The sequence below is a fragment of the Pteropus medius genome, unplaced genomic scaffold (assembly GCF_902729225.1).
Source record: "Pteropus medius unplaced genomic scaffold, Ma_sr-lr_union100, whole genome shotgun sequence".
NCBI lineage: Eukaryota > Metazoa > Chordata > Mammalia > Chiroptera > Pteropodidae > Pteropus > Pteropus medius.
The window spans coordinates 26,734,492-26,760,992 of record NW_024352787.1 but is presented as its reverse complement, the minus strand read 5'-3'; the positions used below and the strand labels follow the sequence as shown (position 1 = coordinate 26,760,992).

The window sequence follows — 26,501 nt, the reverse complement described above, 5'->3', positions numbered from 1 at the left end:
GCGATCAGGCGGCGCTGCGGACAGCCCCGGCGGCGGGGTGGGGGGAGTTATATTGCGGGGTCCTTCCTCGCTCACCCTGGTTCCTCTCGGAGCGGAGACGGCAAATGGCGGACTTCGATACCTACGACGATCGGGCCTACAGCAGCTTCGGCGGCGGCAGAGGGTGAGGCGGGCGTGCGTGGGCCTTGGCCGGGAGCAGGGAGCGGGCGGGGTCGGGGGCCTCGGGACGGCTGCCTTCCCGCGCTCACCCGGCACGACAGAAGGTAGGGGACGGCTGGGCCAGCGGAGGCCTGGGAGAGGTGCCTGGAGGGCTGGGAAATGGCGCGCTCGGGGACGAGGCTGCGGCGGTTAGACTCCCGAGGTCTTGCTTGCGGAGCGGATTTCTTCCTCTGCCTCCTGCCGACGACGGCGTGTCTTCCCCCTGCCTCGGCCGTGAGGCCAGGCCTCAGCAGCACTGAGCGCCCGGGAAGACGAGCTCCTGCTTCCAACACCATCCCCCAGGACAGCAGAGCCTGCGTGGGTCTCTGCTTCGGCGCGGGTTGGAGGCCGCGGCCTGTTCCGCTCCAATCCCGGTCTCTGTCTCGGCCTCTTGTTTGCTTGTACTGCAGGCTCCTTGACCCGCTTCGCCGTAAGGCCAGTTGACTGTAATACAGGTCGGGAGGCCAAGAGAGGGACGATGTCCTTCTCCCTTAAGTGTGAGGCAGGGGTTTGGCTGCTGGAGCCCGAGAATGGGTCCGATTCAAACCAGAAATGGAGAGACCAACCAAAACATACATCATATAGCATTCGTTATTATTTCTTGGGTCAGAGTTCCTTATTGACAGGTGCTTGCTGACTGAAAATTTTGTTTCTTCCTAGCTTCTCGTTCTGACCTAGACAAGGAATCGCATTAAGCCTTGTTCAGGTTCTGGTCAGATACAGACTACATAAAGTTTAGGTGCCTAGTTTAAAAGAAAAAAAGTCCTTGACTGGTGAAATAAAAAGATTTTGGTGTTTAATTCCAGGAACCAGCACTAGGCTCTTTTTTTTAATACAAGTAACCTCGTATAGAATTTAGAAGATAGGCTGTAAACATCTTGCTATTTGTCAAGAGACACACTTGGCCTTTGTGTGCTTTTACGGAGAGTATTACTTTCCCAGAATAACACCACAATAGTACCTACTGAGGTGTCCAGTCTCCTGAGTTTCAATCCCAAAAGTATCTTTGTTTGGTGTAGAATGATCTTGGTTTGGGAATGGCTCAAACAAAGACTTTTTGGTGAGGGAGTATACCCAATACCATTCATGACACTGTTACATGGAAGTAGAGCCACCTGTTATTTCAAAGAATATTTTATTTGCTAATAAAAAAGAAATAGATGTTGGATGGCATATAAAATTATTGCCTTTGGGGAAGGTTTCTAGACATCATATTTGTACTTCGGTCATCTCGAAATTTAATAACTAGGATTTTTTTTCTACTTTCATTTAGAAGTGCCCAAGGAAACTACACTAAACAGAGTATTTCCATTTAGGACGTACCCAAGGAATTTTACTTGATTTGGGACTACAATAAGTCATACTGAGTCTAGGGATTTTTTTTTTTTAATTCTGCCTTTTCAGAAATTTGCCAACTCTTCTGGTGACTGGAGATATTTGAGGTAGACTTCTAGTGGATGTCAGTTTTGGCAGTTGAAGAGCCCTGAGAGTGATCAAAAGTAAAATTCTCTTAAGGTACATTTCAAGTATCAAAAGACAATGAAAATGTTAGCCATTTGCCCAGATGGACTCCAGAGACTGCTATGAACAGTAACTCTACATCTCCTGACCTTCCTAAATAAAAAGAGAGAAGGGCATTTACTGTTAAGCGCCTTCTACGTCTGAACTTCTTGGAATTTTTCCATTTGACTTTATACTTATGTAAAAGCACATAGAAAATATTGCTCAGATTCTTAAAAGTAGTTTTTAAAACCTGTTAGTGAATTTATGTGTTTATTTAGACAGTGCCTGGAGTGAGTCAGAAAACTTTAGAGGACCAGACTTGTAGTGGTGTGGTCTGTGCCAAAGCCTTTCTATTCCAAAGAGTCAGTGTTGTTTTTTCAGGTCAGAAGTTACCAGTTATTGGGCTCTCTGAAATTTAGCAAGATGATAGGATAGTTTACCACTTATTCCTCGATGATAATTTCAGTTGTTATTTGAAATACGTTCATACCAACAGATGTCTCGGTTCTGTTTGCATATGTTCAGGTACAATGCTTAAAGTATCATAGAAGTTATTATCTATAGAAGTCAGTCTTGTATTGCTTTGTTTGGTACTTTTGTAAGGCACCTTCTCTCTAGCCTAAATGCATTAGCTAGGTAAGATGCCTCAACTATAAACCAGTTGGGTCACAGGTGAAAAGAATAGCAGATTTGAAATGTACAGTCATAATCTATAAACTTGTTTTTTATAATTATACATTCCTCATAAGTTTATTTTATAGTTGTATATAATAACCAGTTCACTGGTCAGGAAGCAATATTGAACAGTTGCTTTATTTTCCCAGCCTGTAGAGGCATGTGCTCCGCCAAGGAGAGAATCAGGGACAGCATTGTTGCTCAAAAAGCAAGTCAAAATTCCAAATTATCAAGAGTTGATTGTACCAGAACTTGGATGTATTTTGGTTTTGCAGTCTGCTAAATTATATGAGGCTCCAGTTTATCGTTTGCCGTTGGCACTAAAGTGGAGAGTAATGTGATTTTACATTTTTAACTGCATTGAGTAAGCTAAAACCATCAATCCTGAGAATTAGGTTGGAACTTGGAGTTTGCAAGAATTGAGGTTGCTGAAGTGGTACCTGCTAAAAATTGATTAAACTGTAAATCAAAGTATTCTTTATCAGGTTCTGGTTAGGGGGGTTAGAATTCTAAACTTTGAGTCTTGTAGGACTTAAGCTTGGCATCTCTGTCTATATTTCTAAGCATGTTTTAACTTAAAACAGGAGGGAAAGCAATACATAAAAATGGTAACTGTTTCCTGTTACTAGGATCTATAAAGATATTGAAAAGTTTATTCTAAAATCCTATTAAGTAGCAAGTTGTTTAGATTTATTGTCATTCTTCTCTCCACTCCCCAGTCTCCCAATGTTTGAGTCCAAATCATTATCCTCTGTAAAAAGTATTATCACAAATACTTGGTTTTACCAAGCGGTCTCTGGGAGACAGTTCAGGCAGAGGCCTTAGCTTTTTTAGAATCAGGCCAACCAGAGCTTGAATGTTAGCTCAGCTGTGTATTAGCTGTGTGATCTGGAACAAGTTCTTTTACCTCTCTGAGCCTCATTTTCTCTACATGTAAGATAGAAGCTCCTCTATAGAGCTGCTGTAAGTATTAAATGAGGTATATGTAAAGTGCACAGTACAGTATCCGATACATAAAAAATGCTTAATAATTGGTAGTTTTTGATTTATAATTGTTTCTTAAAATATTTCCCTTTGAGCTAGTAGAGTGGAAAAAGTTCTCTTGAGTTAATGGGAGTGAGTTTTTACTTAACTGCTTGTATTTCTAAATCCAAGTAAGAGAAATCTGTTAATCTAGTATTATAAATGAGTACTAAGTAATTTATTCTTGTAAATTATTGGTTTGTTACAGAATTTATACTTGGAGTATTTAATATAAATGCCTCTGAGATTTCTAAGAAATTTCTTAGTATATTTTTAAATTTTATTTTTCTATTTGAAATTAACCATAGTGTTCTGAGGAGACTTGACACAAATTCAAGTCTTCTCAGAAGCTTGGAACATAACATAACAAAGCAGAATGTTGAGGGCAGGGGATGTCAATCCAAGGTCAGATTCCATCATCTAGTTTCCAGCATCCCCCTCCAAAAGGAAGTGAGAGTCGGGCAAGAGAGCATGCCTTGCCTCTTTTTCTTTTCATCAGAGTCCTCTTTTTAAAAAAGTGAATGTCCTAGGTTCTTTGATGTTTTCCCCACGTCACGATTTCTAAAATGTTCCTTCTTGATGGGGGCCCTCTGTATGTGCTCCAGTATGTGGATACTGCATTGAAAATATAGCATCTCCAGTTAAGCATTGTACTCTGGTATAGGGTAGGTAGAGACTATGATCTCCCTTGTTCTGCACACATTCTTCTATAATTAATCAGTTGTGGTTTTGGAGCCTTTTGAATGTCTGGCTTAATAGAAGACAGTTGGTTTCTCACACCTGCTTCTATGTTCACTGAGATCGTTTTTTGGTTGACATAGGTATATGAACAAAATCCAGCCTTATACAGATAAATAGTTGGAAAAGGAAGGAGTCTTTGAATAGCTTTTTCAGGTAATTGTGGATATTCTTATTTGCTACTATACCAAAACTCAACAAGTGGTAGTTTCCATAAAGATTAGTTGCAATATAGAATATGAAACTTTCTCCATAGACTTTTCATACTGTTACACTCTTTCAGTCTATGTTATATTTCGAATGACATGATACACATTGGTCATTTGGAAAACAGTTGGCTGAGTTAATGCAGATCTTCCAGACGTTGACACATTTTGTTATACAGTATCAAAAATCATGTTTCATAGTATCACGATCAATTTCATCTGAAAATTTTCAGGTATTGGGAGGCTGTCAAGCTTATGTTAATGAATACAAGTTTTCTAAAATTCTGTTTTTTGCTTGAAAGCCTGCATTTTCTCATGGGCAACAAATACTATTAGTTTTCCTTGACTTGACAGGCTCACTTCATTTTCAAGAAAATATCTGCTTAATACCCAAGTCTAAATAACCGTAGTGTGTCAGTTCTTTCAGGTAAAAATGGTGTTCCATGAAAAAAATAGCTAGTTCAGCTTGTAACTCACTTATAAGAGTGTTTTTCCTGGAGATAACCATCATACTTCTATAAGCAGAAGTGCTTTGTCCTCGTTTCATAACATAAGATTAAAAAATAGGTCACGACTTAATAAAATTAATGATTTTTACTGCTTTATCAAAGGTATTCTTTATTGAAGCTGGCTTCCCCCCTTAAATACTGCAAGTACATGGTGAAGCATGAGTAATAATGCAGTTTGATGCCTCCATCTTGATTCATGCTAAGACCAGTTGCAAGATCAGTGTAGGTCTCTGATATCAAGAGAAGACATAACAAGGGTACAACAGCTAGTAAGCCTAAGGCACTGTTAAATAGAAGAAAGATGTGGCTCTGGAGAGAAGAGCTGGAACTAAAGGAAGTATAGTACATTTTTAGTGCTCTCTAGAGACTGAAGATATAAAGAAATGCTACTTGAGCTAGTTTTCTGTTAATGGAAGTCTAGATTGGGCTGGAATCTACTACTTGCTCATTTTACCTAACACTTAAAAATTAATCCGAACATTTTCATACATAAACAGAAGTAGATACTAGTATATCACGTAGCCATTACTTAGTTTTTTGTTTTTGTATGTGTATATATATCTGTATATATATAAAGCGTAAAATATACCATTTAAGTGTACAGTTCAGTGGCACTAATATTCACAATTAGTTCAGTAATCACAGTGTTGTGTAACCATTACCACTATTTCCAGAACTTATTCATCATCCCAGACAGAAACTCTACCCATTAAGCCACTCTCCATTCATTCCTCAGTTTTAACTTCAAAAACATTTTGCTATTCCTGTTTCATCTATCTTCCACATTGCGGGGAGAGGATAGAATATTTTAAAACGAATCCCAGCCATCCTGTCATTCTATCTTAAAATACTTGGCAATACTGGAGTATATGTTTCTAATTGGTAAGGGTTTTTTAATCACCAGTTTTTCTGTTACCAAGTCTACGGTCATTTTTTCCCAGTTGTCCCAAAGATTACTTCACATAGTTGACTTGTTTGAATCTGCAAAAAATATTTGATTATAAAAAACTTAAAACACAAACATAAGCAGAGTCTAGTATAATGACCCACCCCATGTATTTATTACCCACTCTTTTAAAAAAGCGACCACTCTTATTTCATCTATACCTCCTCGCTTCACTTTCCTCCCACACACTTCTGGATTATTTTAAAGCACATCTTAATATCATTTATTTCATCTAGAAGTACTTCGGCATGAATTTCAAAGGTAAAAACTTTAAAAATATGACCACGTCATCATCACATCTGAAAACAATATAATAGTCCAGTAAATATTTAGCTCATATATTAGCTCATATATTTTGACGTGCAGTTGATTTGTTTTAGTCAGGACCAGGCAGAGTTTGCACATAGCATTTGGTTGCTCTGCCTACTAAATCTCTTAATTGATAGAGTCCTCTCTTTTTCTTGGCTATTTGTTTGTAAAGGGGGAGTGTATATAGCTTTTTTTCCAGGTACTTTTAATACATCTAATTCTTGTGACTATGCGAGGTAGCTGTAAATTAAATTTGATATTGGCTAATGTAATTATTAATATTAAGGGTTTTTTATTTTTTAAATAAATTTATTTAAATTAGTTTTAAGTATTATTAATACATGTGTTTTAATACAAGTAAGTTAGATTTTGGATTTTTCAAATGTTGAATGAAGAAAAGGCTCTGACTGAATGCCTTTGAACTCTAGATTTTAAATGGTGTCCTGTCTGGCATTTCGTAGTTATCTAAATAATTAAAATTTTTAAAGTAAGTTGCATAGTTGTAAGTTATTTGAATCAAATAAAATCTAACATTGAATAAAAATGTGGTTTCATTTAAAATTAATTGGAGATGGTAGTTTGTAGATGTCAGGTCTCAAATAATAAGCATTCTAATTTAGAAAAAAAGAACTCTTTGGCCTATAAAGTTCAAAACTAATTCATAGAATTAGATCACACCATAGCTTTAAGACAGGTTTTTTTTTGTTTGTTTGTTTTTGTTTGTTTTTTTGGTGGCAGTATTCTCTGAGGACCAATAAATAGATTTGAGGTTTAAGATTTTATTTCCCCTGGAAAATCTGGAACTTTCAGATTGAGTAACCTTTTTCACCTATATAAAGTCATTAATACCCATTTATTTGCTTTCTTAATGTGTGGGAATCCAAAATTTTAGTACATTATGACAAATGTTATTTTCCTAGAAAGAAAAATTCTCTAAAAGACTGTAAACTGGAAGTCCCCCTTGTGATTGCTGTTCATCTAAAACGAGGCTTTCAAACTGCCTGTTGTGTCCTATTGGTAGATGATGAAATCAATTTAGGGAGTCCTGAGGCATTTTTAAAGTTGAAGTAGAATAGAGAATAGTGTACATTATACTATGAGTTAGTACTATTGGGCAAGCTTTTTTTTTTTTTGTATAGTTAATATGCAGACATGTGTTTAGTTGTGATGTAAAATGTATTTTTTGCTGTTGGTCACAGCTAAAAAAATTTTTGAAAAGCATTTAAGTATCTAATTGGGGATGTCATCTAAATACATGTAACCCTCTTGTTTTTAATTTAAATTTTTTTTCCAAATAAGAATACAAATATTGGTGAGAAGTTGTTTGCAATGCTGAAGTAGTTGCTAGGCCTTTGACTTTATTCTTTCAATTTCTCTTTGTAAGCACCAGATATTATAATAGTTCTGGAGATTCCTGCCTTAGAACTACTTTGCATTTCCCTGCAAGGCCTTTTTTTCTTGTCTTACAGATGTGATTGAATTATGAGGATCTCATTCACAGCAGAAAAGAGCTCCTTGAAAATAAGGCTTATTGAAGAATTTACCATAGACATTGCTTTGCCCCCAGTGTTTACCAGAAGCTTTCAAAAGCTCCCATGCACATCTTGTAGTAAATGACAGTTATCTAGATGAAGGGATTTAAGTTTGAATGCTGATTGAAGGCCTTGGAAAATGCCTTAGAGGGAGATCTACTTGGAAAGTGCCTTTAATCCAAGTTGCATCGGCTAATTTTTAAAAGCCTAAACTCCAGCTAAAATGTCAGTTTAGCATCTTGAATAGGATCCTCAACAGAAAAAAAGGACACTGGGTAAAAACTAAGGAAATCTGAATAAACTGAACTTAGCTAATAATGTATCAGTATTGGTTTAATGATTATAACTAGTGTATCTTACTAATGTAAGATATTAGTAAGAGGTAGTTTAAAATGATATAAAGGCTCGGCTTTTGAGAGCTTAATCTTTTTTGATTATTGTATAGGAACTAAATACATTACACATTTTGACCATTACTTTCTCTTTTTTAAAAAGAGGCTCAGTAGATTGTTTCTTACTTGTATTTTACTATTATAAAGGCAGTCTTATTGTGATTTTATGTAGGATCTAACGTAGTGCCACGTGCCAAATCATATGTGCTAATAAGTAAGAAAGACCAGAGTTGTTGATCAGCCCTAATGAAATTATTTCAGTTATCACGTAGAAGTAATAGAACACCTAATGTTTCAAATCCCGAAGAGAGAGGTTAATACTCTATAATCTTGTTATCTTTGCATTGGTCTTGAAGTTTTGAGTGACAGCAACAGTGCTTAAATTGTATATAGTTTCTAATACATCTAGAAATCTTTATAAAATTTTTCCCAGAAATAACTTAGCATATGTCCTTCGGTTTTCATTAACTTTTATACTTTGGAAATAAGTCTTGAGCATTTGTTTTCTCTTTCACCTCCTTATTGGATCTAATCCCACCCCCAATAATTTCTACTCTTAATATTTTTTCTCATGGTCACCCTTCCTATAGTCTTCTTTCACTTCTACTTATCTTTGCTTATTCACACATTATTATAGGAGTTCATTGTTCTCTCCCTGTCTGCTATCTGGAAAGTGTAGTCCAAGTTCCTGTTGTTCTACTCTACAGAGACTGCTCTCATTGCTGTCTCCTGTTCTGCAGTTCTTTGATTGGGGTTGGATTTCTCTTTTCTAGATGCCTGGATCCCCCTCAGCTCCTTGAGGGAGGGAATTGAGTCTTAGGTTTGTGCCCTCTATACTGGACTCTTTAATGGACATTCAGATATTTAGTTGATTTGATTGAAGAAAAGTGATCTGTCTGTAAAGGATTTTGGTTACTCTCGGAGTTGAAAGTTGGATTTCCTGATACTGAGGATGTAATTTATTACCTTAAAACTGTCATATATTGTTTTAAAAATCAATGACTTCTCCCCCAAGGGATAATAATGAGCAGGGGGGATCATTGCTCAGTGGCAAGGATGGTATGGCCTGGGAGTTTGCAGCACAGACTTTCAGGTTTCTATTCTAAATGGAGAAGGGGTCTGCCGAGGCCTGCCACTCATATTGTCTGTTGTCGTCTGTTTTATACTCATGGCTGCTGATCACCTGCTTCTGCACGAACAGTATAGCCTCTAGCAGATTTAGCCTTTCCATAACACTTTAGAATTGTTATTAAACTTTTATAAAGCAGTCAGTATTTAAAAAGTGTTTTTCTGATCAATTTTAAATTTCTTTATAAAAAAAGATTTGAAATATTTATCAAATAACTGACAAGGAAACTTTAGGTATTAAGGTATCAAATGAGCCTTTCCTATTTGTTATTTTTAACCTGTTTTAGGAAGTGCTTCCATGTAACAGCTTATTTATTTAGATAATAGTCATCTCTAAATTTAAACTAGTGGTAAAAGTATCAGGAATTTTAGCTCAAAGAATTTTCTGAAATTTGATTTTTTAAATTTGGTTGATAATATATTTTATTATGCACATATGTAGTCTCTGGGATTTGTCTCTCAGGTTGCTGGCACACTGTAGATTTGTCATAAATGTTAGTAAATAAATTGAAATCTTCCTAGATACCCCCAATCCCAATGCCTTCCTGTAGAATTTACTAATCTGATGGGGTAGTATTTGGAACTACTACAGTCATTCTTGAAAAAGTCTAGGCTGTTAAGCCACTAGTGGTTTTGTGAGGCTAGAATGAAATGAGCAAGTTGATGGACTTGGGTTAATTAGCTGTTTCCACATCTCTAGCTCTTAAAATACTGCTTTCCTGAAATGAGATTCTTCTATCTTCCCGAAACTAGAGCTGGCTTCTCATCCTACTGCATTCTTAGTAGTGCCCCCATCATCTTATTACCATTCACCTAGGTAGCAGCAGTCCCTATCAAGGCTCTCCTGCCTCCTGATATGAGTCAGAGGTTGTCTGACTGTATCTTTTCAGTCTTGTGTTGAGCACCCTTCATAAGTTCTCGTATGAACATTTAATGTGCCTTTTTAGCAAGCTTTCCTACCTCCATTTTTCTGATTCATCATACACATACCTGTGGAATTTACCATCTCTTCATCTTCCTATTCACCTTAAATTTTTAAAAAATCATTGTAGCTTTTGCTTTTTTTTTTACTTACAGAACATGTCCTCAAATAACATCATTTCATCCAGTGTGATTTTATTAGAGCATTGGGATACTACAGGAACTTAACTCTTGTTTATATTAATTCGCCTATGGTAAAATTGGTTTTGTGATGTTATTTTGCTTAAAGTCACAGAACCTGTCGATGTTAAGTGAGAATTTAAAGTGTATTATTCATCCTCCATTTTGACATTTTTCCATATGTTTATACTGTATCTTAAGTATTCAATCCCAAAGATATCTTATTGAAAATAATTTAAGTTTTATGGTTATTGAGATAATAACAGTAGTGTTGTACAATAGCAGTAGTGTTGAAATGAAAAATAAGTCACATTTGCTAAACTTTGGGAGAAGGGGAAGTGGCATGCAATTCACTTAACCTATTTTTCTGGTGTTCTTAGAACATAATGCAGAATAATACTTCTATTGGGAAGTAGAATTCTGAGTTATTAAATTGAAATTTTTTAGCCATCTAAGAATTGCATCATGGCTTGGTTCTGCTTTAGAAAAATGTTTTAAAGAATATTTGTTACGAAATATTTACTGAGAATTCATCTCAAGGAAGACGTGGAATTTTTCGTATTTCTAACAATATATGTAAATCAAGTTGTTTTCCAAGACTAACATTAAATTTCCCCTGCAAAAAGAATGACTGTTGTGAGGAAGACTCATTTGTTTTAAACATCATTTTCAAAAGAATGCCTCCCTCTTTAATTTTTTTCTATTGTGTTTTGCAAACATTTTGAAAAATTTTCAAACCTACAGTAAAGCTGAAAGAATGATACAGTGGCCTCTGATAGATTATTCACAAGTTTCACATTTACGTTCTATATACATAAATGCTCTCGTATCCTTTATGCGGAACTCTTTGAAAATAAATGTTGGCTGTCTTAACACTTCACTCCTGAATACTTTGTTTCTCTTGAAAGGCTTCTAATAATTGCAATATCAATGATCATTTCTAAGAAACTTAACATTGATACAGTAATATTTATAATATCATGTTCAAATTTCTCCATCTGCTTTTCTTTTATAGTTGTTCATTCCAGGATCCAAAGATCACACATAACATTTGTTGTACTATTTCATTAGTCTCCCTGCCTTTTTTTAATCTTTCATGACTGACATATTTGAAGAATCCATGCCAGTATAGAAGGCATATAATGTAACCTTGTCCCATTATTTAGTGATACTAAATTCAATTACCTGGTTAAGGAGGTGACTGCCAGATTTTTCCATTTGAGAAGGAACTTTCTTTCCTCCATTAGATTAATAATGTCTGGGGTTATTCAAGATCATGTGAATATCTTGTTCACCCAGAACTCAGTTTATCAGTGGTTTTGGCATCCATTGATGAGCCTGGCCTGGATCAGTTATTACTACATTGGCAGTTGCAGAGTAGTGATTTTCTAATCATGTGATTCTTAATTCCATGCATTTATTAGCTGACATTTGATTATCTGGGAAACATTTTTAACCTCAAATTGTAGATGGCAGTGATAATTGTTACTCTAAACATGTATATTGTGTGTCAGGCAATGTAAGAAGCACCTTATTTCTAAATAACTCAAGGTCTTTGTCAGTATTAGCCCAATTACACAAATAAGTGAAGCTTAGAGAAGCTGAGTAACACCTCAAAGTTATGTGGCTAGTAAGTGATAGAGCTGGGATTTAAACTGATACCTCTGCAAATTAGTAATGATGCGGTAGAATCAAGGTCCTGTCTTTGCCACTTTATAGCTCTGTTACCAAGGATAAGTAAACCACTCTCATTATATCTGAGGAAATGGATTAGTAATATGTACCATATATTTGAGGATCCAGGGAAGTAACGCATGGGGAGTAGAGAGAATAGTACATACATAGTACCTGCTGCACAAAATCTAAAGTTTTTATTAGAGTGTGGTTATCCATATCCAGACAATAGCAAGAAACAATTGTATTATGAGTGTAATCAGCAGCTTTGATATTCCCTCCTGAGTACAACACAATGACTTTAGACAGTACGTTTCTGTATATATTAGTATTATTGGGTGTGAGAAAGGGCATTTTAGGATGTAAACACTTTGCAGATGCTGATTCTAAGTGAATACAAGAGAATCATAGGATATATTTGGATTTGATTTTCAAAAGAAATGCATGTTTACATAGATTGTGTTTCTGTGGAGATCTGTGTTACCAAAAACAGACATCATAAATAGTGTTCTGGAATACTCTGTAATTTCCAATTGATATTATTGTATGTTAGAGTGGAACGTTTCACCTTGGTGGTATGGCTGAGAGGAATACATTTTCATTGTTCCTGATCTAGGGCAGGAACATGTGGGCAAATTTGAATCCTGTCTGTTTTCCCTCCTAGGTCCCGTGGCAGTGCTGGTGGCCATGGTTCCCGTAGCCAGAAGGAGCTGCCCACAGAGCCCCCCTACACAGCTTATGTAGGAAATCTACCTTTTAATACAGTTCAGGGCGACATAGATGCTATCTTTAAGGATCTCAGCATAAGGAGTGTACGGCTAGTCAGAGACAAAGACACAGACAAATTTAAAGGTGAGTTTGAGGGGAATTCTTAAAGTACATTATTATAAGGGGGAGAGTCTAAACCAAAAATGTGTTAACAAAAGGGCTCTAATTATGAAAGTGTTATAAGTGTTCGCATGGTTCAAGTAGCTGAAATTAAAAAAAAAAATAGCACTTTAATCCAGGTCTTCAGTTCTGGGGGAAAATATTTTATACATAATCTAGTTTGTAGAAATATGTGGCATGTACCCAAGTTAATCTGTTTGCCTGACCTACATAGCAATCCTGTCTGTCAGTGAAGGAGTTACATGGGAGAGAAGTGAACAGATAAAACCAAAGACGTTTTGGGTGCATTTCACCTTAGCCAACTCATGCATTTTTCTTCGTAGTTTTCCTGTAATTTAGTTATTTATTATAAAATCCCAAAGATAATCGAGTAAGTGTTGTCACTCTACATTTGTGATTTCAGAGCATGTGCTTGGGGGGGGAGGGTTGGCTCAAATTTCAGATAAAGTTAGTATCCATAGATTAGTATCTTAAGGGCACTTGAGCAAAGAAGGAATAAGAATGAAGAATCAAACGACATTCTCATCTAGTTTTCAAGGTTGCCCGAGGAGAAATGTGCCCAGTAGTTAAGTGCATGATGCAAGTGCAAGGGCATTTGTTTTTCATTATTTATCCAGAAGTACAGCCCCAAAAAGTAGAGCGACTGTGGCGACTTACAGTGAGGAGCTATACAAGAAACAGAAGTATTGCTCATCTTAGTGCTTCCATGTATTTTCATCTTTTCGAAAGCTTTTTGACTTAAGTATCTGAAGCCTTCTTACAGTAAATGATCAAACAAGGAAAACACACATATATATGTATATGTATATATATGTGTGTGTGTATGTATATATATGTATTTACTAATACATATATATGTGTGTGTGTATGTATATATATACATATACATACGTATTAGTAAAGCTTGTGAAAGTAAGTCCTATCCAGTTTGCCTGCTAACAAGTATTAGGAATTCAAACTTAAGGTAAAAATGTGTAGGTGAAGCCAACCTTGGGCTGAGTCAGTAGCAGCAGGTTTTAGACTTTGTCTCATAGAGAATCATCCTCTGTGGTGTGACTTGGCTGCTGATTCCTCTTTGAATTTGAGGGTGGTTTTCTCAATTTTTCTAAATATTGAATCCACTTAGGGAAGAAACTGAGTGCAAGGTAGACACTCTCCTGCCTAGCAGTACATTTTTCTGTCGGTAACTTACTGAGCAAATGGTGAACAGGAAAAGTTTGGACCCAGACCTTCAAAGCACTTGCAGTCTAGTGGGCTTTGAAGGTGAAGTGTAATCATCCCACAGGGTGAGGATGCTCCAGCAGGGGTGGGGGTTATACAAGTTACTGGTGAGCATATTAGGCCAGGGCGAGTACTTAACCCAGAGGTAGACTCCAGATGGCGAGGAAGGGACATGGACAAAAGTGTTGCAGGTAGAAGAAAAAGCTTATTCAGAGGTTTTTATACCAACTACAGGCACCTTCGGCCACTTCCTTCAAAACATGTTCAGTATTGAATTTGAAATGTCTTAAAACCCTATTTAGATTATATGAAAATCATTCAGAAGTCAGAACCAGCAGCACTGCAGTGATCCAGGATAGGTTTTAATATTATGGTTAAAACAAGAAGAAAGCTTTATAAAAACACAGCTGCTATTTCAGTTCCTGTTTGATTAGTACTTCCCGACAATATAACTGAGAGGGAGGAATGCTAATCAAGTTCTACTTACTGAAAAGTAAAACTTGCTCTTTCAGGCTCTACTAGTCTGCGGTCATCTAGATGCAACAAAAGTGGTAGTTCTGGTAGTGAAAAAGTGGTACAACTAGGGATCCCACCATATCTTTAACCCAAAATTCCTTGAGGAAATAGGGTTTGTTTTCTCTTACAGGATTCTGCTATGTAGAATTCGATGAGGTGGATTCCCTTAAGGAAGCCTTGACATACGATGGTGCAGTAAGTATCTTCAGGTTTTCTCTGTCATGTTAGCAGTTGAGATTTTTCTTGCTAATACTTAACACTGTTTTCCCCTTATCATTAGCTGTTGGGTGATCGGTCACTTCGTGTGGACATTGCAGAAGGCAGAAAACAAGATAAAGGTGGCTTTGGATTCAGGAAAGGTGGACCAGATGACAGAGGTGATTGGTTCTTCTAAAACAACATAAAACTTGCTGTATGCCTACTGGTTACACAACTCTGGAAGGTTACTAGAACTCTGTCTTGTAGGTCTGATAGGTTTTTGTGATCTTTTAAAAACATGTAAAGTCATAGAAAAAATGAATGATGCTTCTGCAAGCCTGGGTTTTTTTTTGTTGTTGTTTTCTTTTATCCCCCCTGTCGGCAGCAAAAACTCTATAATTTCATTGAACTTCCCATCACATGAGTTGTACTTCGTCCCAGTGAATTTCTCCTGTTTGTGCAGCAAGGTAATGATCCTACCTCAACTTATCTTTTTTGTGTATCCTCAGGAATGGGTGGCTCTCGAGAATCTAGAGGTGGATGGGAGTCCCGGGATGACTTCAATTCCGGTATCAGTATTTAAAGTATCACCACTTAACCTTTTTCAATGGCCTTGCTGCTATTGTACATTTCTTGTGAGTAGTTGGCCTAGCCGGACTACTACTTTAGTTCCTTTCACAAATGAAACTTTCCTAAAAGGTACCCAGGCATGCAATAAGCCTCTGTTAGAACCTAAGTGTTTGGGGGTAGGACTTGAAAGGTTCTACATGGTGGGCGAGTTAGACTGATCCACCTTATTTTGTTACCTTTCTTTAATCTACTGGTCATTCTCATATGTGCCTTTGTCTCTTGCAGTCATCTTTCTCAGGGTCTAGACCAAGGAATCCTCTTGTTGGCTCTTGTGTGTACAAAATATAAGTATACTATTATTTGTAGAAATAGTATGGAGGGTCTAGAAACCTACAGAAAGCCTTATAACTGTGGTGGTTCCCTCTTAGATAGTAAAAAGTCCTGGTACTTATTTGTTTCTGAAAGGTGTGGTGGGCATGATCTGCTTTACCATTTCTTTTCTTAATTTACCAAGGCAGACCAATAGGTGCCTCCTTGGCTCAACTCAAGAAGTCGGTTTGCACGCCAGGTCTCTGCTTTGAAAGATCTCCTAAACATTTCTTCATCTTTTAATTATAAAAGTAATTCATATATGTAGTAAAAATGTCAATTGTAACAGAAAGGTAGAAAATTAAAAATAAGTTTGTTTTTTCCCCTATAAACTTGAGGTTATTTCTACACTCTCCACTATATGAGAACATCAACACCCCCACCCACCCGTCCACCCTCCCGTCAAAACAAAACTCAGTAAAAAGTAATTGGTAAGTATGGGAAAATTGGTACAAGGTGTCTTATGAGTCTAAAATTTTTATAAATGGTGTCTTATGAGTCTAAAATTTTTTTAAATTTATTTCCAGTACTGCTTTAGCCAAACAAATGTTATATCTGTTGAATAATTTAATTTTTAAAAGTCCTATAGCCAATCAGAAATGAGCTTTTTCATAAAAGTACAGTATAATCCAGTAAACCTGTAATTTTATGTATAAGCTAGTCTCTGATTGAAACATGCAACAAATGTCATCTCAAAGCCAATCCAGGTGCAGCAGTAATGACTCAGTGAGTGGTGGTCGTTGACCTGCCAGTTGTGCATTTCCTGCTACTATGGAAATAGCACAGTGAGCTCATAGCTCTGGAACTGTGGGAGTTAAGTAACTTAATGCCTTTCTACTATTGGCTTATCTTGGGCTTTTACTCTGAAGCAGAGACATCTAATGAACATAGCCGGAGAAACTACTTTGCCACCACCAGTTCAGTGTGAACTGCAATGTTTTGATGAAGTGCCCACATGGAGTAATGCCTATATACATTATTTTTGAAAATAGATCTCTTTTACTCTTTAAAAGAATGATGCCATTTTTTAAAATGACACCTGCTCATTGTAAAAGAGAAATATCAAGCATTATCAAAATATGCAAAGAAAAAAAAGCAAATAAAAATAAAATAGTCCCACCTCCAGAAATGGCCAATGTGTTAACCTAGCTTTATAAAGAAAACTAAGACTCTTGAATAGTATGCTTCCTAGAAATCTATCATTAAACTTGATTAAAAGGTATTTGTTAATTTCAGCCTTGCTTTTCCCTACTCATATCATATTTCGAAATGAAGCTGTCACTGATGTTAATTAACGTACATTGGGTTTTTTTTCTCTACTGTGCTTTGTCACATACTTGGACAAAGTAGCAGTTGTTTATCGGCCTTGTCACTGTGGGTGCGAGCTGATTTGTTTCGTGCTAAACACTGGTACCAAAAATTAATCTTGTTAAGAGAAGGTAACTTTATTTCCATACTCACAGGGAAAGATATACTTCACAGTTTAGAATAGTTTGGGGAAAGTGTCAGATTAAAAGACTGTGAAGAACTTTATACTTGACTGTATGCATCCCAGTGTGTTTTCCCCCAAAGCAATGCTATATGGTCTAAATCTTTTTAGAATTGTTTTCATTACTTGTTTTGCTAAAATTGATATTGTTCAACTCAGTCTCTGAACTGAGTTTCAGTTAACTTTATCCATTTCCAAAACCCTTGCCACCCTTAAAGAATAGGAAAAGTACCACCATTGCAGAGTTGATTCTCCACATATGCAGAAAGTTAGGTTCTATAGAATCACCTCAAATATTAAACCACTGCTCCCAGGGAAATGTGGTCAGGTTCCTGGGAACCTCATCACAGCATTCTGTCAACTGATCAATACATAAACTTGTTTAGTGTGTATTTCTGTTTAAAGACACCTTATTTACAAACCTAAAAGCAACAACAAACAGGACAAACGGACACATGGATATGGACAGTAGACTAGTGGTTACCAGAGGATGGGGGAGCGGGAAGAGGTAGATGGGGTAAAAGGAGTCGAATATGTGGTGACAGAAAGAAATCTAACTATGGGCAGTGAACACACAATGCAGTATATATATATACCTTACTGTTGAATTGTACACTAGAAAATTACTGGATTTTGTTAACTAATGTCACCATAATAACAATTTTTTAAAAAAAATTAATAATAAAATACAAAAAAATAAAGACACCTTATTTAATATAGTCGACTCATTAACATTGAACTCATAATATTGGCCACCCGCACTGTAACTTCTCTCTGAAGCTTATCTTAACGTTTGTTTTCTCCTGGAGACACATCACAGCTTTCTTGTGCACACTTAGGAACACTAGGCAGCTCTTCAGCACTGTTTGGGGATCATTGTAAATAGAAATCACCAACAAAAAGCACAAGAGCCAAAAACTTTGCACTAAATAGGTCATAAAAAGGCTCTATTTACAGTATGAGCTGAAACAAGAAGAGTATTGCCTTGTTCCACCTCAGCTGAGATCGTGTCAGACAACTCAAATCTTTCACTGCTATATACATATCTGAATGACAGCAAAAGTGCTGCAAGTATTGATTTGGGGGTTACAAGTAAATTTTAGCAAGTAGATGAATTTGCAAATATGAAATCAATGAATAATGGGGATCAACTCTCTATAGAAGAATATGCATCAGGCTCAGAATTCTTGTCAAAGATACGTTCCTATAAAGCTTTGAGCAGTGGCACCATCCATGGAGTGAGTAAAAGTCATCTTTGGGAGCTTGAGAGGGGACAAGCTCATTTGTTTAATTGCAGTCTTATTTTCTAAATTTTTACTGGAAGTTAACTCTCATTTCAGCAGGCCATACTGTTAGTCTCGTTGGCTTAAACCGCCGTAACTGAAAGACTCACTGAAATATAAACTTAAAAGCTTAAGGTTTTTAAAGTCCATTGAGAAAATACTCTTTTTATCTACACACTGATGAGAATTGTAACTTACTCTTAACATTTCTAAATGGATGCATTTTACTTCCGTTGGTAAATGTTTTAGCGGATACACAAATGAATGGTGAAAACCCCTTTTTAACTAGAGGAGGTGAGGTACAGGTTGGGTGAGGTACTCTGCTCTCTTTAGCACGCCCCCCTTAGTGAGTGAGCCTTACTTGGATAACTGCTTTGTTTACCACACAGGTGCTTTGCTTTTTAGAATGATCCACACTGAAATGCAGCAAGAACAGGAAAATGGGGAGTGTCACCCAGAGGTGACTTCGTATTTTTATTTTGTCTTTGTATCTAGGTTTTTCTTGTGATTTTGCGTTCTAAATTGTAACTTCTAAATTTCAGGTTTATCTTTTTAATAACTATAAATTTATATTAGAAAACAATAAAATGTGCTTTGAGGGTTTTCATATCGTTTTAAGCCATATTAGAATATAGCCTCATAATAGTGTTTTTCTACTTTTCCTGCAAGCTAAGAATTTAAACAGCTTATTTTATTTTCCTGTCCTAAGATTCTTTTTTATTTAAAGAGTCTGTAGCATTGAAATTACCCAGCAGATTTATTACATTTGGATTCATTTTCAATGCACCGTATTTTGGAAAAACTTCAGATTCTGGACAAAATAAAGAATTTAAAATTTAAAATCAAACATTTCATACAAGCTATGTAAACAGCTTTGAGAAAGTAGTTTAAAAAGTGATTCATTGTCGTCTTGTTTCTTCAGGCTTCAGGGATGACTTCTTAGGAGGCAGGGGAGGGAGTCGCCCAGGTGACCGGCGAACGGGCCCCCCAATGGGAAGTCGTTTCAGAGATGGTCCTCCCCTTCGAGGGTTCAATATGGATTTCAGAGAACCAACAGAAGGTATGGCAACAACATGTAAATGGAGGGAGCCTTTTCATGATACGTTGACTGTACCTCATGGACATTTGCCTTCTTAGGCCATGCACAGTTGTTACTGTAGACCACTCTTAGTCTTAAATAGTAAGTTTACCTTTATTAGCATATCTAGGGATAAAGTAGTTTTGTTAATTTTTAGATAATGAGCTGGGCTGGAGAGTTCAGCATCGGTTCGGTCATTTTGCCCAATGGGGAATGGGGTCCTGTTCTTTATAAACCATGTTTTTCCCCCCACTCAGAGGAAAGAGCACAGAGACCACGGCTCCAGCTTAAACCTCGAACAGTTGCAACACCCCTCAATCAAGTAGCCAATCCCAACTCTGCTATCTTCGGGGGAGCCCGGCCGAGAGAGGAAGTCGTTCAGAAGGAGCAAGAATGAGCTTGTGGTTGGGAGGGAATGGGGGGAGTTAGAGCGAGACCACAGCCTGGCCAGCCCCCTGGACCGGCAGTCCTGCAGTTACCATTCCTGCGCCTGACCTATGTCCTCCTTTCTTACAAAGGAAACAGAGCTTGTGAGTGCATGTCAGCAGTTAACAAGTGGTTTTTAGTACATTCTTGGCTTTGCTGTATCTAGTGCCTGTTTTGTGCTTTTTTTTTCCTGCCACTCCTTTCCCCCATTTTCCTTCTGTCTTTTCTCCTTCTTGCTCCTTATTTCCTTCCAGCACGAGTTTGTCTAGAGGAACAAAGGTAGCCACCATGTGGGAGCTCTTCAGACTGAGGTGCTACTTCATTTTTCTCCTTTGCTTTCTCTCTTTACTTCAGACACCCTGGCCAGACTTCAGTCGTTTTCTTTGATTTTCCTCAGTGCTTCTCTTCTGACCTGCTTGTTGAGTTCTGTATTGCTGTGGCTTCCACGAAAAAAAAAAAATAACAGAGAAGTCACAGACTGGATAGCACCTTGTTTTTATTCAGCTTTGATCAACATACAGTATTTGAGGCACCTTGTTTTGAAAACAAGGATAAAGTATCTGTTGATCCTTGCAAATTCCTTCCCCTCTCTATTTATAGGTAGTCCTGTCTCTACTTCCCCACCCCCACCCCATATGGATTATTCAAGCAGACTGGGCTCAAATTTCAAACAGTGAAACCTAAAGGTAATGTGAAATGTTGGCGGGGAGTTCACATAGATCAATTGAATGCGCTACTGTGTTCACATGTTTTATTATTGCTCTTTCAACACCATGTCCAAACTGGATCCCTCCTTTCACCAGCTCTATCAGAGGCTCCTCTGGCTGGCTGGATGTAGCAAACTCCTGCTGCTGGTTTCCCTTCTGCAGGGCACAGGTGCTTTGGGGGACTAACGGGTGGTGGTGGTGGTAGAGGTGGTAGAGCAGTGCTAGGCTAACTTTATAGTGTGGACATTGCTTTTTCCAAATCCCTATTGTCTGTATTCTGCATCTCTCCCTTGTGTTTATCTGTTCCCTTGTATGAGTAACAATGAGATACTGTGCTTCTCATCATCCCTTAATTTTATGATGAAAATGGGCCTAGAATCTGGCACTTTACTGTTTATTTGATGAATTGAGAATTTTACTATGCAGAGCTGTCAAGAACCTTAAAATAACTGGTAGGTGGCTGTAAGTTCCTAGGTCTCATCTTTGGGACAAAGTTTATTGTACCCATGTACGGTGTTCAGCTTTTACCCAGGGATTGGGGGCTAGACAGTAGCTTTTGAGCTTGAACACCTATTTGTGAACAAATTAAATTCTTTAACACCCGAGTTTCAGTCCATTCCTTTGTGAGCAATTCGGGGTCAGCCAGCAGCTAGAGACCCTCACCAGCATGACTGGAGGGCTGAGGGGTAGCCTGGCCTACGCAGCGCATTGTGCTTAGATAGTAGTTTGTCGCGAGCTGGCATCCCTTGCTTCTCTTACTCTGTTACAAGGTCTCAGCAATTTACAGAACTCTCCCTTCTTTCCTTCCACCTGTCATCTTTGCTTCTGAAATAAGAACCATTTGTGTAACACCAAAACTTAAGAAAGACATGCATTATGTGGTTGTAATCAAACCTGATGCTTTCAGATGACCTACTTACATCTTCAATGTGGAAAAGATTAAGAACAAAACAAATTCATCTAAACTTCTGGGCAATCCAGTTGACTTTTAAATGTAAGAATGGAATTCCAAACACTTACACATTCAGCTATATGACAGAAAGTAAATCTATGGATATGGTATTTTGTGAATGATCTTTTAAATAAAAGAAAACCTTACGTAATATTTAATGCTTGTCTTTATTTTTGAGTTCTTTTTAGCTGCTTATGAAATTAACAGTTTTAAATTTGGGAAGCAGCATCTGTATTTAGTGGAGTGTACTATAATTTAAGTGAGAAAGGCATCTTTGGGAAGTTATAGGATTGGTGAAATTATCTTGAAAGAGCTTGTGATGATCAGAAATAGGATGCCAGCTTTTGTTTCCCCCCTCATTTCCTAAAAATGTAATTTACCTAACACAGAAGCCTACATATGGTGTGGCTGTAGTTTTTGGTTGAGTAAAGGGACTTTTTTCCCATTATGGAAAAAATAACTATTTGCACAATGTGCACTTGCATTTTTAAACAGCTTGTTCTTAGAAGAAATTCTAGGCACTCTTTTTGACAGTGATGGGTGCTGCTCCCATGGCAAGCAGGTCATATGTTTTTGGGAGGCACTGCTGTGTAGTTTGGTAGTTTTATGGTTTTTGGTGGATTTAGTGGGCAAGGTGCAGAGCTTTGAGCTCTTTGGGACATGCCTGGCTGGCGGAGGAGGGTGGTGGTAGAGCATTTGGCACCCTGCAGGATTCACTTGTCTTAAGGCAAGAACCTTGACTGCAGCTTTATCTGGAGAAACCAAGTTGGAAGAGTGGGTACTGTTGAGACCAGTACATGAGTAACTTTACTTCAGTTGCTCCCCAGGCAAGAGCATGGAAGAGAGGACTTGATGCCTGCTTGGTATTTTCTTTATGGGAGAGAATCCCTGAGACTGAAAACCCTCTTGCCCTAAGTTGAGGAGTTAGGACTTGGTCTCCTGGAGGGATTTCTTGGTGCTAGTGGCCAGAGGCTTGAAATATAACTCTGAGGCTTTTTTCCAAAGGTCCTTTTGGAGTCTGCCTTTGAAGGGAGTGTTCACACCCTTGGTTTCCCAGAAATTCGGAAATTTCTTGGAGTTGAAATGGAAGTCCTGTGCAGCTGTTTTCTTGCCTCCCTCAGATGTTGCTATAACTTTACAGTTCCTTCTCACAAGCACCTCTTCCCTTGGTGTGTAATATTTCTGTAATAAATACTACCAAAAGCATTTTAGTATCTGCATCCCATCTGTAAGTAACTGAATTAAAAGGGCATGTCTTTCCCATAGAAGCACCTAAATAAATAGAGTCATTTTCACAAACGTGTACACCAACTATGTAAATGTTCCAGAGAGAGGGTTAGGCAGATATTTGAGGCCTGATTTCTCTGCTATTCCTGAGCTGGCTTCAGAGAAATTTTGTCGAAGTTCCAGATGAGGCCCTTTTAATAAGGGGCGTGGGTTTCTCAGAACGTTCTTAACCACAGAATCCATTTTGTCAGAGGCCAGATTGTTTCTCCAGGTCCTAGGGAAGGAATAGTTTCCACAGCTGACTTTGAGAAACCTGGGTTTCCCATCATGACTCAAATGCCTTATTTCTTCAGGTAAGTGTTAGGGAACAGGATGGGGAAAGAGGGAGGAGGTCAGGAGGTAGACGTTTGGGTGGAGGAGGGAGGTATTGAAATTGTTACCTAGTGTCCACTTTCAATTCCTGATTTTTAAGGAATAGCCTAGTTTTCTCAGTGAAGATTACTTAGTAGAGATTAGGTTTAGAACAAGAAGAGCTAAATAACTTCAGCTTGGAAAGCCACTCCAGCTTGAGGCTCCTTTGTGGTATGATGAGACAGTGATCTGTGGCCTCTAGAGATTCTTGTGCCTGTTTGTTTTTTAAGCAGCCTCATAATTGGCTCTTTTCAGGAGTTGTGCTTTAAATACACTTTGGTTTTTCCTCAGTCCTTTTCTCCAGTTCCAAGTGGCAGTTGAGGTCATGCAGGGTCACTGCCACTGTGACAAGGTTCACTCTGGAATGTCAACCGCAGTAAGACTTGAGGGGGCCCAGTGTTGTCCCCAGGGCTTCTTGAGCTAGTAGAGAATGAGGTAGGCAGCCCGTTTTCTGTTCAGCTGCTCCTTGCTGTCTACCCAATGGAACTTCTCACCAGTGCTCTTTCAGAGAAGTCGGGAGGGAAGACTGATGGAGTGTCTTTCTGGGCTTTCTAAAGGATCTTCAATACAGAACAGCAGCCCATGGTGTGTGCCACAGATGGCTATTCCCTGGTCTGCCTTACCCCTTCCTGAACTGGGTTTGCCAGGCATGTGGGATGATGAATCAGCCTTAGGTCCCCCTGGAGGGAGACTGCACAGAGGTCAGATTGCATGGACAGCTGGGCTTCTCGTACTTAAAGGAGCAGGTTGGCCTGGGCCTGGCTACGTGTCCTATTTTGGTGAGGAGCTTTGCTCTACCATGTTTTCTTGACCAATTTTTAACAACATTGAGATGTTTGAGTTACTTTCTCACTTTTGTGAGGTTAATAGGCTTATAAATACATCCAGTATCTTAATCATCTTTTGTCATGAAAGTGAACCAAAATATGAAGACTATGTACTTAAATATAACCTACTACTAACCTCTTCCCCCATCTGTAACCACCCTCTAACTGTAAAATATTAAATATCGAAATAAAGGCAAACTATTTCACAGGGGTAGGCTCTTTGGTATTCAGTTTGGACATTAGAATTTGTTTCTTGTACCTGTTAATAAAATGTTAATAAAATTATTACTGGCCTAGAAGCTTATCTTTGGGATTGGGAGGGAGGGAGATCAGAGAAGTTTTTCAACCTAGAGTTCCTATAAATAGCACCAAGATTCCTTGGAATTGGTAGAAGTTTTTCTCACAGACATTAATACTCTTAAAGTTAAGAATATGCTCACTAGATTTTTTTAAAAGTACTTTATCAAAGCAAAAAAGGAAAAGACAAGTTACAAACTAAAAGATGAAGGGTATATGAAGAATTCCTGCAAATCAGTAAAAAACAACCCAAGAGAAAACCAAAACATTAACATTTCACAGATGAAATATGGCCAAAAAATTATGTGTAATTTCTCATTAGCAATTAAGGAATTGTAAGTCAAGACTGCAAAGAAGATACTATTTTGTACCCATTCAAATGGCACATGTCAAGAAGCCTGACAAACCACTTTGCTGGAGAGTTTGTGGGTCTGGTCATAGATAAGAGTGTAAATGGGTGCAGCTTCTTTGGGGAATGAACTCGAAAATGAAAATTGGATATTCTCATAGTCCAGTAGCTCCCTTCCCAGGTATGTACTAGAGAAATAACATGGCTGCAGAGCTATATTCAGATGATGGCTGTAGTACAGCAGTCTAAAGGAATGAACTATTCTCAAATGGATGGATCATGGTTATAGGCAGCAAGTGCTTACAGGCAGCATGATACTTTTTAAAATTTTTATAAAACTTTAGAAATAACATGAAAAATGGGAGTTTAGGTGGGAGGAGGTAGAAGAATGGGATATTCTAGGTTCTATTGGGTAGTGAGTTCACAACCAAAGAGAAATACCAAGTGGCTGGATGTGAGGGATGGGAATGATGCTTACACCTTGAGAGCCGGAGGTGGCAGCCGGCTCCAGGGACTTCAGTAATGTGTGTACTTCTTAAGGTGCATTTTTATGAATTAATTCCATAGCTTTTCATCAGCCTTTAAAGAATGTAATAGGAGACTCTCAGCCTTGGAACTGTTGAGATTTTTTTATGCCTACAGCACCCAGTATTCCTAGGTGGTCTTCCATCCAAGTACTAACCGGGCCCAACCTTGCTTAGCTTCTGAGATCAGACAAGATCAGGCTTGTTCAGGGTGACATGGCCGTAGACTGTTGAGAGTTCTTAGAGCTGGTGCATTACTACCTAGGCATCTTGCTTCTATAGCAAGTGTGCACACAACTTCCTCAGCTGTGAACTGAAAAGCCAGATAGTCCTGTTAGCAGTGATGGAAAGTTTTAGAAATAGTTGTGGTTGTATAATATGACTATAATTAATGCCAGTGAATTGCACACTTAAACATATGGTTAAAATTGTAAATTTTGTTATGTACAATGTATTATGCCAAAACCCATGGAGTTGTTTGAAAAAAACACTAGAATTTATATAATGACATGAACTGTCTATAGTTTTTTACATCTTAATTTCTAATTCACAACTGAATGCTTTATAAATAAAATAGAACTCAGAGGAATTTGAGAACTGCCTAGAAAGGGGGCAGGGTACTCCTTCCATTCAGGTCCAAAAAGGGTCTTTGGGTTGACAGGCCCCTGATTTTGTGGGCCCGGGACACAAGAGGGCTCCTGGCCACACTATGGTTGACCTGGAGACTTTTTGCCAGTAGTGGGAGGTTACTCCAGCACCTGCCATTGCTAAGGCCCAAGACAGAAGCCAGGAGTGTAGAACAGAGCTTCGTTCCCATTATATATGGGGCTTCTGACCGTCTCTGAGCAGAAAACCCCTGGGAGGTATGTGATCCAGGGATTGATGGAAATCTATGCAGGTTTGTCCTAGTTGTGTGAGGAGGGTCAGGAGGCAGCCCAGCAAGGAGCCCAGCAGAGACTGATGTCTCTGCACTTGGGGGTGGTGGAAAGACAATGGGCTTCGGAGGCTTTGGTAGTCTGGGTTCAAATCCAGTTAGCCTATGTGAGCCTTCATCTTCTCACCTGTATAAGAAACTAACGTCCAGCTGGCTAGAGTGACTGGGGATTAAATGTAGCGTTTCCCACATGGAACGAGGGGCCATGGTGGTCATTGCACAGGCACAGGTTTGGAAATCAGATTGGGTTGGTTTTAGTTCTAGTCCCACCATGTATGGAGATGGATGGGGAGTGTCTGAC

The 26,501-nt window shown here is 38.2% G+C and overlaps 1 protein-coding gene and 1 pseudogene across 2 annotated transcripts; one reads left to right on the top strand and one right to left on the bottom strand.

Moving 5' to 3' along the window:
- On the top strand, positions 1–21,789 carry EIF4H (eukaryotic translation initiation factor 4H). Of its 2 annotated transcripts, XM_039849343.1 has the most exons (7): positions 8–163; positions 12,599–12,786; positions 14,690–14,754; positions 14,840–14,936; positions 15,267–15,326; positions 19,391–19,528; positions 19,804–21,789. In XM_039849343.1, exons 1-7 carry the CDS (start codon positions 105–107, stop codon positions 19,941–19,943), a joined length of 747 nt encoding a protein of 248 aa, XP_039705277.1. In that variant the 5' UTR covers positions 8–104; the 3' UTR covers positions 19,944–21,789. The 2 variants fall into 2 exon arrangements, with proteins under 2 accessions (XP_039705278.1, XP_039705277.1); XM_039849344.1 differs by lacking the exon at positions 15,267–15,326 and having other exon boundaries at positions 1–163.
- A 3,586-nt stretch (positions 21,790–25,375) lies between these two features.
- Positions 25,376–25,494, bottom strand: LOC120591876 (uncharacterized; annotated as a pseudogene).
- Positions 25,495–26,501: the final 1,007 nt, after the last annotated feature.

What these genes read in the sequence shown, in the direction of transcription:
- EIF4H (XM_039849343.1), top strand. Translation starts at nt 105, where the DNA reads ATGGCGGACTTCGATACCTACGACGATCGGGCCTACAGCAGCTTCGGC. An exon ending in AGCTTCGGCGGCGGCAGAGG is followed by an intron (nt 164 to 12,598) that starts GTGAGGCGGGCG and finishes TTTCCCTCCTAG; the next exon opens with GTCCCGTGGCAGTGCTGGTG. An exon ending in AGACACAGACAAATTTAAAG is followed by an intron (nt 12,787 to 14,689) that starts GTGAGTTTGAGG and finishes TTTCTCTTACAG; the next exon opens with GATTCTGCTATGTAGAATTC.